Source organism: Vigna umbellata, chromosome 3 (genome assembly GCF_029865625.1).
Source record: "Vigna umbellata cultivar VRB3 chromosome 3, Vumbellata_1.0, whole genome shotgun sequence".
In the NCBI taxonomy this organism is placed as follows: domain Eukaryota; kingdom Viridiplantae; phylum Streptophyta; class Magnoliopsida; order Fabales; family Fabaceae; genus Vigna; species Vigna umbellata.
The window spans coordinates 17,603,284-17,621,665 of NC_142167.1; the positions used below are offsets into that span (position 1 = coordinate 17,603,284).

At 30.7% G+C, this 18,382-nt stretch overlaps 2 protein-coding genes across 3 annotated transcripts; both read right to left on the minus strand.

The window, feature by feature from the left end:
• Window positions 1-5,195: 5,195 nt before the first annotated feature.
• RAD51D (DNA repair RAD51-like protein) lies at window positions 5,196-9,785 on the minus strand. Of its 2 annotated transcripts, XM_047303569.2 has the most exons (10): window positions 9,265-9,773; window positions 9,091-9,170; window positions 8,870-8,985; window positions 8,546-8,627; window positions 7,601-7,735; window positions 7,409-7,519; window positions 7,227-7,317; window positions 6,388-6,458; window positions 5,718-5,867; window positions 5,196-5,485 (listed from the first exon to the last, which is right to left on the minus strand). In XM_047303569.2, the coding sequence occupies exons 1-10, from the start codon at window positions 9,350-9,352 to the stop codon at window positions 5,447-5,449; spliced, it is 963 nt and encodes a 320-aa protein (XP_047159525.1). In that variant the 5' UTR covers window positions 9,353-9,773; the 3' UTR covers window positions 5,196-5,446. The 2 variants fall into 2 exon arrangements, with proteins under 2 accessions (XP_047159525.1, XP_047159524.1); XM_047303568.2 differs by lacking the exon at window positions 5,196-5,485 and having other exon boundaries at window positions 5,492-5,867; window positions 9,265-9,785.
• Window positions 9,786-10,846: 1,061 nt separating this feature from the next.
• Window positions 10,847-13,151, minus strand: LOC124829983 (RmlC-like cupins superfamily protein). The gene is made up of 3 exons (XM_047303567.2): window positions 12,854-13,151; window positions 11,437-12,157; window positions 10,847-11,142 (listed from the first exon to the last, which is right to left on the minus strand). Exons 1-3 carry the CDS (start codon window positions 13,047-13,049, stop codon window positions 10,989-10,991), a joined length of 1,071 nt encoding a protein of 356 aa, XP_047159523.1. The 5' UTR covers window positions 13,050-13,151; the 3' UTR covers window positions 10,847-10,988.
• Between the last annotated feature and the right edge of the window lie 5,231 nt (window positions 13,152-18,382).

Sequence of the window (18,382 nt, forward strand, 5' to 3'; positions counted from 1 at the left end):
ATCTTTGTAAAATGCTTACCAATAATCGTTGTACCTACCTAGTTTAAGGGGATATACATTTAACATTATAATATTTCTATAAAAAAATGTAATAATTTAGATTGAAATACATATTCAAGTACGAAATAATTAATTTTATATTTTTCCTTTTCAAGGCCTTATTAGTAAAGGTTTATAAGTTTATAAATGCAAATTGATTCATATCACTTAATTCTCTTATTCAATATTTATATTTATATACTTGTTATATTTTATATTTTTTTTAATTTTTACTAATTTGAGCATTGAATTTTTTTTATATGTGAAACTTTCTTTTATCTTCATTAATAACACGAAAATTTTAAGTTGAACTTCTCATGAATACCACTCATTCCTTCTACGTAACAAGATTCACACTCATTTATGATGAGAACAATTGAGATCATGTGGTACTTGAAATCTCTATCATAATGAACAAGCAAATTGAAATTACGAGATTTAATTTGAGAATAGGTTGTAAATGATTACCATTTAACTAAGGCAAACAAACTAACTAAAATGATGAAAAGTGAGGCATGACATCTAACTACCAATTAGACGACCTTTAATCAATCAAACAATCAAAAGAGCCATAAAACTGTGGTTAATATAATTACTTTATTAATTAAGATATAAAATTAGTAATATAATAATTAATGGTAGGTATACTAATTCTAACCCTATAATAACAACCAAAGTAGAAAAGTGTTTCAAAATAGGATTCATAAATGAATATATATTTGAGTGAAAGTATATAATCCTATGTGTTTACAGAGGATTTTGGTTTGTGTATAATGTGTTTGTGATGAACTATAATTTGTTACTCTTATTTTATATTTGAATAATTGATTTATATTTTTTTCTTTTTTATGAAAATTAAATTACAATTTGTTTAGATTATGGGGTTGAGAGTATAAATTCACTATAAGTTATAAGTGTCGGAATGTTGTCTCCATAATCTTTCATCCTTTACTTGGTTTGATTAAACTGAAAGATTACTTGTAGAAAGTATTTTGATATCAAAGTTAGTAAAAATTTAGCAAACTCAACAATAAATACATAATAAATCTAATTACCTACTTCATTATCTCAAACTTCTATTTATATATTTCATAATGTGCTTCATATTATCACCCACCTAATCATGACATAACTAATAATGATCATAATTTAGTATAAACTAATCCCCATCGAGCTTAATTGTTATTTAAAGGCAATAGTTCGGTTCATAAGATCAAACCGCTCAGTTTCTAAATGGTTTAACTGATAATTTTAATTGTGTGGACCATTTAGTCTTAGACTAATTGGATGGTTATACGATACAACAATAAAATAAAACAAAAATTGCATAAGTTATAATAATCACTTAAAAATTGTTTACGTTTTATCTATTGAGCCTATTTAATCCAGGTAATAGTTATTTTAGGCTAATTTTCCTTTCCATTTAACATTTCTTTCGATTTTGTCAATGAACACATTTCTCGACTTTGTCTTTCTTGTTGATAGTTATTTGTTTGTTGTTGTTTCATCTCAATGCTTGTTTTCGATGTTTCGATCTATGTTACATAAATATAAATAAAAAATGAAAAAAAAAGAAAAATTATGTAAGAAACTAATATACTAGTAACTAACATCTCTTGACCATAAAAGGAAGAAAAATATGCAATAAATTACACTGAGAGTTAAGAGGCTAAGATAAAATGAACTCATAAATTATTTTAGGATAGGTACAAATTAATATTTATCAACAAAATAATACCAAGAAAAACAATAATAATGATAATAGTACGCCATGTAAGATTCATAACAAGAAAAAAAATTAATCTTAACAATTAATAATAAAGTTATTTGTTATTAATTTAATCAAATAATAAAAAGAGTTGTGAAAATAGATTTGATTATAAAATTGAAGAAGTTAAGGCCAACTCTTATTAAGTGTCACAACTAGGGATGATAACGGGTCGGGTCGGACACGGATAATGCCTATCCGCAACCCGACCCGCATGCAAAATATTGTACCGGCAACCCGCTGGATATCTGCATAAAAAAAATCTGTGGATTTTTTTCAACCCTCGGATACTCGTTGGATACCCGTTTTCAACCCACAAATATTTAAAAAATATATTTTCTACCGAGCGTTCTATACCGATCGATTTTCTACAAAACTTGCAGAACTTCTCAACCACTTCACAAATTTCATCCAAACCCACAATATTGCATATAACAGTCCACACCCAAAATCACCGAACATCAAATAATTCAATTTCACATACATGCATGATCATCAAACAATAGTTTCATACATCAAAACTAAGTAATTAAATTAGCTAGTCTCCCTTACCTCTTAAGCGTAACCGAACGTTTACAATGCAGAATAGGGTTCTCCTCTACCAGAGGCCTTAACATTCTACAGTCACGCTTTAAGAAACTAAATCAAACACAAGACCAGAAATACTCAGAATGAGAGGATAAACTCATGCAACCAAAAATCCGGGTTTGCATGCGACAAAAAACACACGGCTGAGGGAGAGATGAACTTACCAGCTCGAAATCAAAACCTGATCGGTTCAAACGAACACCCTCGACGCCGCGAATGCTCAGGTGTGGTTTGTTTGATGATTAGAAGAAGAAAAGAGTAAGATTTCTTAGAGAGAAGATGAAGAAATCTAGAGAGAATGAGGAGAAAATGAAAGTTCAGAACTTTGGGGAAGAAGGATGAATGCAGAAGTGGCGTGAATTTTTGAAAACTTAGAGTTTTACTTCTACCGTCAAAACCGAACGGCCAACCTCCTGCTGCCACCTGTTTTCCACTTTCTGAAATTCTAACTCTCTTCTTGACACTTGGCTTCCACTCAAATGGGGTTTCTTAGTGGATTTTTAAGGGTCTGACAATTAAAACTATACGTGCCATTTTTTCAATTAAAGATTCATTATATTTATGTCATTTATTCAAAATAAAAATAATTTTTTCATCAAAAAATTTAATTTAGTATAAATTTGTAATTCAAAAAATTCAATCGAATTAACCTGTAACTCAAACAATCTTAATCTGACTAATTCGATAAATTAAATAGTTAAATATAAATTTTAAAATATTAAATTTAGATTAGTCATTCAAATTCAATCCGGGTGATGCTTACCTCTATTAATGAATATGTTTTACATATAATTATAAAAATAAAATATTAGTACATATATTTGTATTAATTAATTTAAAAATAAATTTATATAAAAAAATTATATAAGAAGATAAACTAATATACTAATAACTACCATTTATTGACCATTAAGGTTGTGTTCTTTTGGGGTTAATTGGGGGTGATGATTTGGGAGAGATAATTTGGGTGGATTTGAGGGTAATTTTGTAGTTGTTATTTTGAGTGGATTTGTGGGTAATTGAGAGTGGATTTGGAAGTAAAGTTTATGAGAATTAGTGTAGGATTTGATTGATGTGATAGATTTAAAAAAATAGTTTAATTGGTAAAAATGAAAGATTACCAAAATGCTCCTACTTATAATATAAAATGCCCCATAGCCCTGTAACCGGTTATGCGTTTGCGTAACCGATTACACATGTGCCAGCCAAACGAACATAGCGTTGTAACCGGTTACGACTTGCTATAACCGGTTACGACTTTGCTGTAACAGGTTACACCACCCTCTTCCTACTGTTCATCATCTTCTTCGGCTCTCACACACGCGGATTCAGCAACTTCTTCATGCCATCAACACGCACAACGTCATGCGACCTCTCAGTCTACAAACCTGCAAAATATGTTGCACATAAATCATGTAATAAGTGAAGGGCACACATGACTTTTCTGTAACAATCATCGCAAATCTCTTTGTTTATGCGAGTGACGAAAATCAACTGCATCCCGCAAATCCATCGTCGCTGATCCCTCCTTATCCGCTCAAACGAACACCACAGCGTAATCTATTCCTCGCTCGCAAATCCGCATGAACAGTAAAATCTGTTCATGCGAACACAGCCTAAAAGAAGAAAAATATGCAATAAATTACACTGAGAGTTAAGAGGCTAAGATAAAATGAACTCATAAATTAGGATCGATATAAAGTAATATTTATTAACAAAATAATACCAAGCAAAACAATAATAACGATAATAGTACACCCATGTAAGATTCATAAAAAGAAAAGAAAGTTAATCTTAAAACAACTAATAATAAACTTATTTGTTATTAATTTAATCAAATAAAAAAAAAGTAGTGAAAATAGATTTGATTATAAAATTGAAGAAGTCGAGGTCAACTCTTATCAAGTGTCACAACCACTATCCATGTGAATTGGTAGTGCACTTATCCTCAATGTTCTTGGAAAAAAAAGCAGAAACAATGTTGGCCTCACCACCCGCATTTCTCATTTGTGGTTGTGAAATTCAACCATAAGGCCTTGTTCACTTGAATAGACTTGGAGGAGTGATTGAAGAGATTTGAGAGGATTTGAAAGTAAATTTTGTTGTTGTTTATTTGAGTGAATTTAGAAGTAAATGAGAGTGGATTTGGAAGTAAATTTTTTTAATCTGTCACGTCAATCAAATCCTACACTAATTCTCACAAAATTTACTTCTAAATCCACTCTCACTTACCTCTAAATCCACTCAAATAAACAACAAAAATATTTATTTTCAAATCCCCTCAATCACTTTCCCCCAAATCCATTCATGTGAACAAAGTCTAAGACTCTAATCTTGAAACAACCGTCCTCTAAATTCCACTCTCATAATTATCCTGTAACTAGCCAATGCTTTTTTATCCAAGAGGATATCAAAATTATTCTTAGAAACAACTAATTTTTAATTTTCAATATTAAATATATTTTTAATCCTTTAATTTTCATATAAAATTAAATTTATATTAATGTATTAAATTTTGAATTATTTTTATTTCAAACTTTATTAATAAATAAATTTAGTCTACACGATTAAATAACATTAAAAATTTGTTGATGTCAAAAAAAATATTAAGCAAATAGTTAATATCGTTTTTCATGAACGACATTCTCGGAGACTTCAACCCCTCAGCTCGAGCCGTAACTGATGTAGTAGAGAGACTTTGCTGCAGCTCACTGCATATCTTTCTTACTAGCTTCCTTTCAACCTCTCTTATATATATACTGGACTTCTTGTTTTAAACTTAAAATCATTGCAAACATGCTTGAATTTCATGTAATTAATTAACTTTTGAGCATATTGTGCTTTCAAACCAACGTTTACAAACTACAGTGTTAAATGTTAAAACCAACGGCTGTGACAACTAAAATGTCAAGGACTACAGACATCAATCTTTCAAGACATAAAATGTTAATTGATTCTAATCTGAATGGCTGCAGTGGTTTATCTTCAAATATCATGGTGGGACAGAGTTATAATGAAGCATAACTAATTTTGAATTAACCGTACTAACAGTCATAAAAACATAGTAGAACTTGCAGCTCTACCAGAAGCCTGAAACAGAACAACAAATTCAGACTGGTTAATTTTTCAGTGGTTCAGCTCCAAATAATGATAATAACATATTACCCCATTGATGATAGAAAAGTGGAAGAATCAAACTCCTAGGGTAGAATTCGATCCCAATGAATAAAAAGTAACATACCCATAAATAACACAGCACACTAACATGACATTAACTAACACATATGACACTATAAAGAAATTTTCTGATTGAATGGCATACCATAGATGGATGTTTTAGCATTGAAATATTGCACACATTGCTTCCACAATCTTGGGAAAACAAAAGCCGTACATGTGGGACACTCTTCCAACTCTCTCCAAGAGCTGGTTTGGAAATACCATCTTCCCCACGCACCACATGATTCGTTACCTTCAAAATTTGTTCCACTAGAAGTGTTATTTGAAGATATATTGGCTACCTACCTCATTCATGAAAATCACTGCAACTATGTTTGAAATATTCTAAATATAAAATCAGCAGTTGACTCAACCGTTATCTGGTCTTTTCAAAGGCTCTGTGTCTCTCGCTGCATAAATTTGAACCCATATTTCTTTACCGCAGTCTTGTTCTTTTAAGCAGTAACGGATCTTTAAGGGTCATAGGGATCAGGGCTCCCAAAACTTTTCTCTCTAAATATATATATATATATATATATATATATATATATATATATAATTTTTTATTTTTTTTTCAAAGCATATTTTGGTACCTTATAAGTAGTGATGGAGCTTGATTGAAAATTTTGGGGAGCTAACAATTTGAAATAGAATTTTGAAGAGCGAAAAGATAATTTAATGTGTGTGTATATTTAAAAATATATATATTTAAAAATCCCTTTCAATTATTAGGCTTTACTTACAATTATAAGAAAAAGGAAACCAAAACATACCAAAACAGCAATATTATGCTCATGAGCTAACTTCTTCAGTAAATACCCAGCAGATATCATTAAAGCATGTCCTGAAATCACCCATTGCATGTAACAGTTAGTATCTATATTCTGTCCAATCTCTTATAGTGGAAAGTAAGACTCTGATAAACTAGGAAGCAAAAGGAATTGAAAAGCTTGACTAATATTTAATCATGTTTGTGAAAGTAGCAATAACAACATAAAAGAAGATAAGAAAAAAACTACATTGTAGAAAGACATGATAAATGACTTGACCTCTAATCAATTTGCAGAATGGCTTAAGATTCATATAACCGGACTCCTCATTTCAAGAGTCCAATCAATTTATAAACCTCTACGAAACAATATATACTCTTTCCTGGGAGATATCAAATCTTTTGCTTTTTTTGTGTCTCTGAGAAGAACAAAATAGTGACTTAGAGGTTAAACTTTGAAATCAGAATGAAGTACTTGCTACATAGTTCTCAGATAATTAGAGAAATATGGCTGGAAAAGTATTAATAAAACAAGAAGCAGCTCTTTAAAATTAATTGTTGGAAACTAATGTTTACACAAGACGCATACCATACTCCTCTACATCCTTCTTTAAATAGCAAGCACTTTCATTCTCTTAACTCAGGTAGTTAAAAGCTTGTGTTCCTAAGAAAGTACAAATAAATCAGGTAAATTGGATAAAAAGGGATAGAATTAGAATAGGAAGTTCCTGAAGAATGAAATAGACAGCAACTTCCATAACTCATTAAACTAAAATGGTACGCAATGACATCATCTAAGGTAAACACAGCAAACAGTTTTGTGTAAAAAAGTGAACTATATACCCTGAGGATTACTGCCCCCAAGGATGGGGGTAATCAGTGAAGAGATTGAATCAACAATAAGCAATCGAACGTGCTGATTTGATTTCACAATCTGGGCCAGTATAAAGTAGCTGTTTATTTTTTAGAAAGAAATAAAAAATCTAGTTAGTTGCATCAGCTACAACATTCCAGTCAATGAGAACCTCAGATCTTAAATTAATCTTCAGTTGATGCAGCACATCAAGCATCTGATAGATGTCAAACACTGAGTGGCAAATTATCCTGTCCAATACTTTTTTGAGCATATGATCAGCCTAAAAGACAAATCGTTTAAAAACAGTTAAGGCCAGGCCAGTAAATTCATGAATGAATTATAAGTCTCAAATCAAAATAACCTGATTTTCAGAATCATAACCAGAAGACCGGCCAACAAAACGTGCAATACGATGAGGTGAAAAGGAGTTTCCTGTATCTAAGTATATAACTGAACTCTTATGTTTTGCAACAGTTGAAGCAGACAGTAGGCATGCCTAAAATAAAAATAATTGAATAAAAGAAAAAGGTAAGTTATATTTTAATTTAACATAATAAACAAAGGAACAGGAGATAAAAATTTATATTATATCAACCAAATAAGAGATGACACATTAGCGATTGCATCTTGTGCATATCCATATATGTATATATCTGTTTGGTGTGTATGTGTTGCTGAGAACCTAAGGCAGCAGAAAGATCGCCTACAGGACCAAATTAAACCATTGTACTTCTATAATTTTAGTTTTAATAATACACGAAGGATGAAGCATGGGCGAAATTCCCCTTTCTGAAGAACTCCTCAGGGATGTCCTGCAACAGGTACCCCCGTTTGATAAACAGGGCAGGAGTAGAGATCCTTAAAAACAAAGAACTCAAAATATATTTTTTATTTAGCATTTATATATTATATTTTTTTCTCTTAGATGAGAAAATAATGTAATTTTTTTTATCCTTTGCAATGACTTTTTCCGACAAATGAATTTACAATGATAATAAATGCCAAAAGAAATTATTCCCTTCGAGAAAATTGAACAAAGCTTGCTATTTGTAATATTCTTTGAAAATTTAATTATAAGGCCACATTGTAAGATAGAAAAAAAATTTAGACATTTATATTCTTTTGTGACTTCTTAAGAATCATTCTAAGTACTTACATAGCAGCAAAAATCCATGGGTAAACATCTCATGATGGAGATTAGATATGAGAACTCCCATCAGAGATGCGCAGGAATAGTGTCAATCCCTGCCCCACCCTGTTAATACTCCTATTCAAGCTATGATTTTTTATGGAGTGAGTTATTTACCTGTGTCTTTCCTGATGCGGATGACCCAACAAGTTCAGTTAATTGTCCTTCTCGTAATCCACCTCCGAGCAATGCGTCAATCCTGAGTTATATAGACTCGCTCAAAAACCAAGTACTAAGTAGTGCTACTTACTTTTAACAGATAGTCACGCCTTACTAAACCAAAACAAGATGTAGTAAGAACTCAACGTTATAATCCACAAAAGTTATAAAGAAAATGTGACCATGAAAATGGAGTGCAAACACAGTTATGAAATTAACAATGTAAAAATGCTGCACTAGGCATTAACATAACATTAACACAATACGTCAAACTGAAAGTACCCTTCACATCCAGTAGACAAAACATGTTTATTCCGCTGAACGTCTTCCAAGAGCTGCAAGCCATTTAGCAACGGTGGATGACGAGCATCTATTATTGACAGAAGCTGGTCTATTCCCTGAATAACACATGCTCAAAATTATTATTGATTAACCTAATAACAGGATTAGCAGAGTACAAAAGTAAAATAATTAAAAATAAATAAAAATTAGGTAACCCTGACTTGCTTGAGAGTCTGTGAAGCACAGTGATTATCCGCCAAGGCAATTAATGCGTCGATATCATGCAGAAGGAAATCTTGAACTGAGAAAGATAGTGGAATCATAAGCAAGTTTTGAAAATAAAAATAAAACAATAATGAAATCGAAAGAAAAGAAATAGCGGAAGAGAAGAAAACCAGAGAAAATGGCGTGTGAGGCACAGAAGCTTTGAAAATTGGAGTCAATGAGAGGGTACTCTTTCTCCAGCGATTTCAAGGGTGCCATTTTCTCTGCACCATGCTACTATTCTCTTCTGTATTATCCAAAGCTCTCGCACTGTGTCTCGTGTACAATGTCCAAAAGTTGGAGATTAAATTGTCTTTCCCTAACAAGAAAATCTCAAATAAGTACATTTATTTATACGCGTATTAATTTGGTTTCTATTGTAGAAAAAATTATACAATCAAACCCTAATCATTAACTATGTCGATCAGCGTTGACGAAACAGTGATTTAGCGGTTTTTAAATTACTTGGCACAATAACAATCGGTGAGGTAGAATTTTGTTTTCTAAAAACAAAATGGTGAAAAATAGGGTTTACTCGTAAGGGTTCAATTAGCGAAATTAAGAATTGGTTTGTGCGTTCAATCAGCGAAATCAGTGATTGAACATTAAGTGAAGATTGAAAAAGTGAAAGAATTTTTCATCGGTGAGAGCGAGTTCGTTGGAATCGAAGTCTTTGAAGAAGGTGATCATTAATAATATTCATGACGAGCAAGATAATAAAAAATGTTATCTTCATCTATGTGAATAATTTTAATGTCAATGTCCGGATTAATATATTATAAATATTTATAACCGTTTTTATTGAGTTGAATGGTTAAAGATGGAAGAGAAATTAATTATGAGAAAAATATCTATTGGAAAAAAAGAAATATCATTATGTATTTGGTAATTATTTTAATAATCACAAGTTATTTCTTATTTTCTATCTTATAGACTTATTTTATCAATATACACATATTTAATAAATAATTTTATCATTTTAACATATTCTCTAGTTTTAAAATATATATTCACTATCTCTTATTTTTTTATGAATAGTATTTATTTATTTATTTATTTATTTATGTTTTAAATAAAATAATACTTCCTTCAATTATTTTATTTAAAATAATGTATTAATTAAAACTTATACGATTTTTTATGAAAATAAAAGATTAAATTAAAAAAGTAAAAAATAAGTAGCTTTTAATTACTAAAAAATCACACAAGTAATGTGCATTTAAGAATTTAGATAAAGTGATTATTATTTTATTATAAAATGATAAATGTCTATTTTAAAACTAATGTGATTTAAAACAATATCAGAGAAGGTATGTGTAAATTTTTTTTCTTTTATTAAAGTAATGTACTTTTTTTAAAAAATAATTTATCTCTATCATTTTATATAAAAGAAACTATTTAATTGTGCTTTTCAATGTTAAATTCCTATTTTTAATTATTCTGTTACAAAATATTTTTTAAGGAAACAATAATAATAATAATATTTAAAATTAATTAAAATTTCATACTTATTTAAAATGTGTTTTAGTCTATAACAAAAAGTTTATATTTTTTAAATTACGATGATACCCAAATACTAACATATTTATTAATAATATCTAAACAATCTTATCATTGAAAAAAGAATAAACATCTTTTTCTTCGTATCACTTCATATTAAAGCTCAGTTATTAAAAATATTCACCTTATACTAAGCACACCAAACACCAAAGGTAAAAAAGAAAGGTAAAACGTTATTCAGTAAAGGTAAATCGAACAAAATATGTATAACATAATGCTAGTCCATTAAAAAGCAAAAACTAATTCAAACAGTTTCAAACATATAAATATAACATAACGCTAGTTTTGTGCCACTTCAATTTGGAGGAGGGAAGAAAATGGCATCCGCATTCCTCTTTGAACGAAAGAGTTTCTCAAGTTCTTCATCCACATTGAAAGCTGCCTGCAGAACCGATGGTGAAAGAGCCTTCCATGCCCCAATACTTCCAGCCAGGTGAGTAAATACAGGACTGTCACAGCAACAATCATAGCCATTTTTTCAGTTAATATGCACATAGGTTCAAAACTATTCACAACCAAAGAGATATGAACAAATAAGTAACACTTTAAAACATAAAAAAAATCAGTGTATTTTGCAAATACAATATAAAGAATTCAGTAAACAAATCCAAATTGTACTCATGATTGGCAAGTAAAGCAGTTATCAGTAGTATACTTCTGAAACAAGGAAACAGACATCAATGGATGAAACAACAATGAATAAAAAACATTGGAAATTGTGTGTTGAAAAAGAAAAAACTCACTTGGGGGTAGTGATGATAGAGAACCACTCGAGGCCATCAGAGTCAGCAATCTTGGACACAACAAAAAACCTTGGTACAATGAACAAATTTCCAGCTTTCACAGTTGTCTCCAAAACCCTACGACCATCCACACCAACAACCTGAGCACGGCCACTTCCCCTCACAATGTATGTAACCTGATATGCAGAATCACAAGAGAATCCTGGAGAACACATGGCGTTTCCATCCAACCTCACAAGGTCTGCTCCCAGACCAACCTCACCAACCAAGGGAAGGTTCTTGGTGTTCAACACCACAACCCTTCCACCATTCTTGATGTCAACATCCAATGGAGCCTCTTCACAGTTCAATGCCATGCCCTTCCTATGCTCCTCTTGAGGCTCAGGAAGCTGGATATTTCCTTCAACCTTCACAATACCCTTACCTGATTGATTCCCAACAAGGGCTTTCACATCCTTTTCTTCCAAGTCCCAAGCCCTCCCCACAAACTCAGTTGAAAATCCAGTGAAGATTCCATTGGCACCAGTCAGAAAAAAGTCAGTGAACTCACCAGTCTTGTGGGCTTTTGATGTTTCACCCAGGAACAGAACTACCAACTCGGTATCCTCCTTGTTATACCACCATGTCACTACACCAAAAGGGAGTGCCAAAGCATCACCCTTTTTGATTGCAACAACCTTCTCTTGTGATTCAGGGAGAACAATTCCTGCAACTCCACTTCCTGTTTCCCACAAGTTCACATTTAAAATCAACCAATAATCATAATACTGAATCACTACAACAACAACATGAGTCCTTTCACTCAACCATTTTTACGAACACCCTTACTGTATAATAGTATTATTCATTTGCAATTTTTTAACGATGTGAAAAAAAGACTGCATCTCAGTTTAAAACCCTGGTATTGATAATAAATTAGCAAGGAAACAAAGACGTCTGTAAAATAGTGTTCTTCAACATCATGAAACAAAAAAAATGGCTATAATTTCAGAACTTTTTCCTAAACCTCACAAATCTTGTCTTCTGAAAAGTGTGAATGTCCGTTTTGCAGCATTTCAAACAGTATACCAAACATGCCTTAAGAATCTCAATAATTACTGTCGTACAATATTGTTAATACGGTGTAGCAGAGACAACACAGCGATCAAAACCGAATATAGTTGATTCTTGATCAGTTTCTGATCATTAAAAAGTGTTGCAGGGAAAACGAGAAAATGGTTGATGGATCTTCCAACAAAAAGTAATGAATTTTAACAAGGTGATACAAGCAGAAAAATGGTGAGATGTCATTATTGAAAAAGAAAGGATCTTTAAAAAGACCTTTTTGTTATTTTAAAAGATCATTGAGTGAATTAAGCACATCATAATCAGAGAAAGTGAAGGAATGAAAAAAGAAGAGAAGGTGATGTAAGTTTACCTTGTAGAACGTAGGCAACCTTGGAAGAGTCAGAGTACTGAGGAAGGGCAAAACCATTCTTCTGAAGAGCTAGTTTCGCAGCAGCAATGTTTCCTTCACGCAACATGGGAAGCTCAGAAGGAGACCATGCATAGTAAGATCCACCATTGCTCTCGTACACCTTCTTGGCCAATTGAGGAGAAAGATCAAGCTCCATCTCAACAGAACACGACACAGCTGAGGAAGGAAGAGAAAAAGAAAGATAAATGACACCAGAGGAACCCGAGAAAATTAAGCAGTGGTCACTCGTTTCTGAAGTCCCACATCATGTGTTGTGTATTTATAGCAATCTAAACTTTTGACTGAATCCCTATGTTTTGTGCTGTTTTATCAGTTATCAATTATATTATTATATTGTTATTCGGTAAAATTGTGGTAAAATATATGTGAATTGGATTTGAATTACTTTTAAATAAAATAACTCATAAAACATAAATATAAAAATTTAATATATATAATTATTATTTATATAATTTAATACAATTAGATAAAACAGAGATAGATTAAATGATTTAATATATTTGAATCCATGTGATTGTGTATTTGAATTCTTCTGAGACTTCTTTTTTAGTTTAAGATAAGACTGTTAATTATAACAACTAAAATCATCTTTAATGAATAAATTATAAAGGTCGGTTTTTATTATTAATTTATTTTTTAGATAAGACCATCAATTCGAATAACTAAAATAATCTCCAATGAAAGTAATTATAAAGATTGATTAATGATAGCTAATATTTCTTTAAGAAAAATTATCCTTAGAGCTTATGAGACCTCGTTATTTAAACAAAAAACTATACTTCGGATGAATTTTTTTTAATATTAATTAATAAACAAGTCAATTTGTAAAACTTATACAAATTAAATTTAACAACTTTAGTATTGAAGAGAGATTTGATGTGGAGTTCTTAAATTTATAATGATATACATAATTAATTTTAGCAATAATAAATTATCTGAATAATTTATTTCATTTTTCTTATTAAGTTAGAATTGCTAAAATAAATTTAAATTTAGAGTTTATTTGCAACTACTTTTAAGTTTTATTTTCTATTTTTTTTTTCTGTGTCGATTTCGGTTTTTTAGTTACTGTATATTATTTTGTTTCGTTTTGATGTATTCGGTTCTGTTTTTATTTCAATACATTTGTATCAGTATAATTTTTTAAGTATTCTGTGGTCAGTATTCAGTTACTGATTCATGCATGAGTATTTGATAGTCTGTTTAATTAAATAAAAATAGACTGAATAAACATATAATAACTGAATTTATAAAATAATTATAATGTTATTTAAGGGAAAACTGTCGTGTGTGTGTGTGTATATATATATATATATGATACATTTGTATATATGCTACATTTGTATGTTTAATAATAATACCATTTAAAGTCATACAAAAATAATTTTAATTAATTGACAATACAAAAAAAATTCTCTAATAAGACATATTTACTAAATTATCATAAATACCATTATTTAAAAATTATTTTGGCTGTGAAATATAGCAAATAAAGTGAGCAAGTTTTGTTAGAAAATAATAATCACAACCAACACGTGAATTAATTAATATAATAATGTTTCAGTTAACTAATTGTCTCAAATTTAAACTCCAATTATATATTCTATATAAGAAAGAAGATATGTATGGTCATTTAGTTATTCTAAAATCAAACTATTCTCATAATAAAAAATGTCAACACATCATTCTGTGATTGAGCAATTATACTGTACCAATGATCAATTTTAAAATAACAACTATATTTGATAATGATTAGTTTACAATAAAATATGATTAATATTAATTAAATTATAATTAAATTATTAATAATTTAAAATTCTTTCCAAAATGTATAAATATAAATTTAAAATAATAAAATAAATAATTATATTTATTATACATTAACTGAACTCATTAAATCTTTATTAATTTTATCATCAATATAAAATCAAAATTTAATAAAGTATACTGAAACACTATTATACTTAAGAGTTATTCGTATATTTATTTATTTTTCACAATTGCAAACAGATCTATTAACATTGTTTTTCTTCCTTAATCATTAACATCTCTGTTGAAAACTCGTGAATGAAACCATTATTGCGAATTGAAAAAAAGTACAAATTGGATATTTTTTAAATCTCATATATTATTATTAGTGGGAAGAACTCAAAATTACCGAAGCTAAAAATGTCACACGTGGCAATGCACTTGAGATTGTGGCAACAAATGGTTTTAGCTTTATGTATATTCTAGAGAACCAAATATCAAGTAATTATAGTTATGATTGAACCAACTTTAATTCTTTTTTATATTTGACTATGTTGTTCCACGATCCTCTGGAAAATAATTGTTCGTTACAAAAGAATCGTTTTTTTCTATTTTATTGGTTTAGAAAAGATTATTATAAAAAAATTAAATTAAAATTTTAAGTTAGGTTTAAGACATGAATTGAAATTTTTATTATTTAGTTATTTATTAATAATCCTTTTGTTTAATTTTATTTTTTAATATATTTGGTTTTCGAAGTTCTATTCTACTTTCTAATAAATCTTATTTATAAGACAGTGGATGCATACATCAAAATTTAATTTGAGGTAAATGTTTTTCTAGTGGAGTATTTCACATGTGTTAATCAATTAAAATTATTTGTATTTTCGTGTGGTTTTTAATTAGTGTTTTTGATTAGTTAAACGGTGTAACTTAGAATTTTACAACGTTTTTTTAATCGCTTTTGGTTATTCCTTCCATTTCGAAGTTTGTATTGCTTAGCTTAGTAATGTAAAATTAGTATTAATTTTTCTTTTAAGATTTAACATTCAAATACCAGTTTAATCACTGTAGTATTGTTGAAACTAGCTTGAATAAATATTTTACGCGTATGTTTATACTAGTTATAAAATAACTATAATGTTTATTCAATAAAACTATTATATATATATATATATATATATATATATATATGATACATTTGTTTGTTTTATATTTATACTATTTAAAAGTCATACAAAAATAAAGTTAATTAATTAATAATACAAAATATTTTAATCTAATAAGACATCTTTATTAAATTATCATAAAAACAATTATCTAAAAATTTGTTTGGATGTGGAATATAGTAAATAATTAGTGAGCAAGTTTTTCTAGAAAAATATTAAGCCCAACCAACATGGGAATTAATTAATATAATGCCGTTCTAGTTAACTAATTGTCTCGAATTTAAACTCTAATTATATAACCCATTAAATGTTTAGAAGGAAAATACTATTAAACCTAGTAGTTCTTCAAAGATTTTTTTTTCACTACTGCAAACCGATCTATTAGCATTATTTTTCTTGCTTAATCATTAACATCTCTGTGGAAGACATTATTGCGAATTGAAAAAAAGTACAAAATTGGATTTTTTTTTTTAAATCTCATTATTATCCGTGGGAAGAACGAAAAATTACGAAAGCTAAAAAAAATGTTACACATGGCAACCCACTTGGATTGTGGTGACAAATGGTTTTAGCTTTATGTATGTTCTAGATAAACCAAATATTAAGTAATTAATTATAGTTGCACTAATCATTATTATGATTGAACCAACTTTAATTTTTGTTTCGGTTAGATTTGTGATACCAAGATACTAACCTTCAACTTGGTGCTCTGCTTATACTTTCCAGTTTAAATCGATTGGTTGTCACTTTGAGCCGGAAGGGGAGGTACACTCTGACGCTCAAGTTATGAGGGATTTAATGAATTGGTCTATATTTTATTAACATAGATCAAAGTCTCTTTACCTGGGCATGAACCTTATATTTATAGGGCTTATAACAATTAAGTTCATTATCTCATATTTGATATGACAATAAATCAAATAATACTTATTAATGTACCTGGTAACTGTCCATTAATATTCTTGTGTAATATGACCTGTCAGTCATAAACAACATATATTCGCATTTAATATGACCATTAAACGTATTAATTGGTCATTAATAATATTTACCTTTTCCTGATTGTGGTAGCCGGTCAGTTGTCTGTTTTGACTCCGGATTCTCCTTAGCCAATCGGTCACCAGGTATAGTACATTAAGCCCCCCAAGTCCGATTTAACCGTGCGGTTTTAGCCGAGGTTAACTATAGGGCTTATGCGTTTGAGGGAGGTTGTTGTATCTTCTTTGGGCCGAACGGTTTCACGTATTGAATCTTTGTCATTTGTACTATACAACTGATTGTCTGCATACTTGACCCTTAGTCCTTGTTATCAGAGCTTCCTGGTTGAGGGGATTGTAAACCGCTCGGTTGAGAAGGATTTTCCCCTCAATCTTTGTCTTCAATCTTGACGAGAGGGATTTACCTCTCGGTCAAGAGGGATTTACCTCTGTCTTTAACTTCAATGAGAGGAGTTTACCTCTCGGCCGAGTGGGATGTACCGCTCGGTCTTTGTCTTCAATCTTGACGAGAGGGATTTACCTCTTGGTCCTTAACTTCAAGGAGAGGAGTTTACCTCTCGGCCGAATGGGATTTACCGCTCGGTCTTGTCTTCAATCTTGACGAGAGGGATTTACCTCTAGGCCAAGAGGGATTTACCTCTTGGTCCTTAACTTCAAGGAGAGGAGTTTACCTCTCGGCCGAATGGGATTTACCGCTCGGTCTTGTCTTCAATCTTGACGAGAGGGATTTACCTCTAGGCCAAGAGGGATTTACCTCTTGGTCTTTAACTTCAACGAGAGGAGTTTACCTCTCGGCCGAGTGGGATTTACCGCTCGATCTTGTCTTCAATCTTGACGAGAGGGATTTACCTCTCAGCCAAGAGGGATTTACCTCTTGGTCTTTAACTTCAACGAGAGGAGTTTACCTCTCGGCTAAGTGGGATTTCGGTCTTGTCTTCAATCTTGACGAGAGGGATTTACCTCTTGGTCTTTAACTTCAACGAGAGGAGTTTACCTCTCGGCCGAGTGAGATTTACCGCTCGGTCTTTAGCTTCAAACTCTTCCTGAGAGACTTCGTCGTTGAATATGAACTTTAAGAAAGTTAGCAACCAGTGATTGAGCATGAGTTATTAGGCTTAATTTATTCCATAATGAAAGCATAAGACAAGAACAAGAGTCTAAATCAAATGAAATTGAATTTAAACATGACATTAATAAAGTTTTAGATGCTTCTCCTCAGTTGATAAATCCACGGACCCGATCGTTCACAATGGCAACTTGGACTGCGGCTACGCTCCGCCTTCGCTCGCCCTTCCGATACTTCTGCTCGGGACTTCTTCGCGAATATCCTTCCCTGGGGAGGCTTCTTGTTTCCTTCATAAACCTACGAAGGTGTCCCGCCCGAACAAGGCTCTCTATTTAATTTTTTAGTGTGATGCAGTCTTATGTAGTTATGTAGTGATTTTATTTTTTATATTTGAGTAGGTTGTTCCATGATCCTCTCCAACTGGAAAAATAGTCGTAGGTTTCGTTACACAATAATTGTTTTTCCTATTTTATCGGTTTAAAAAAGA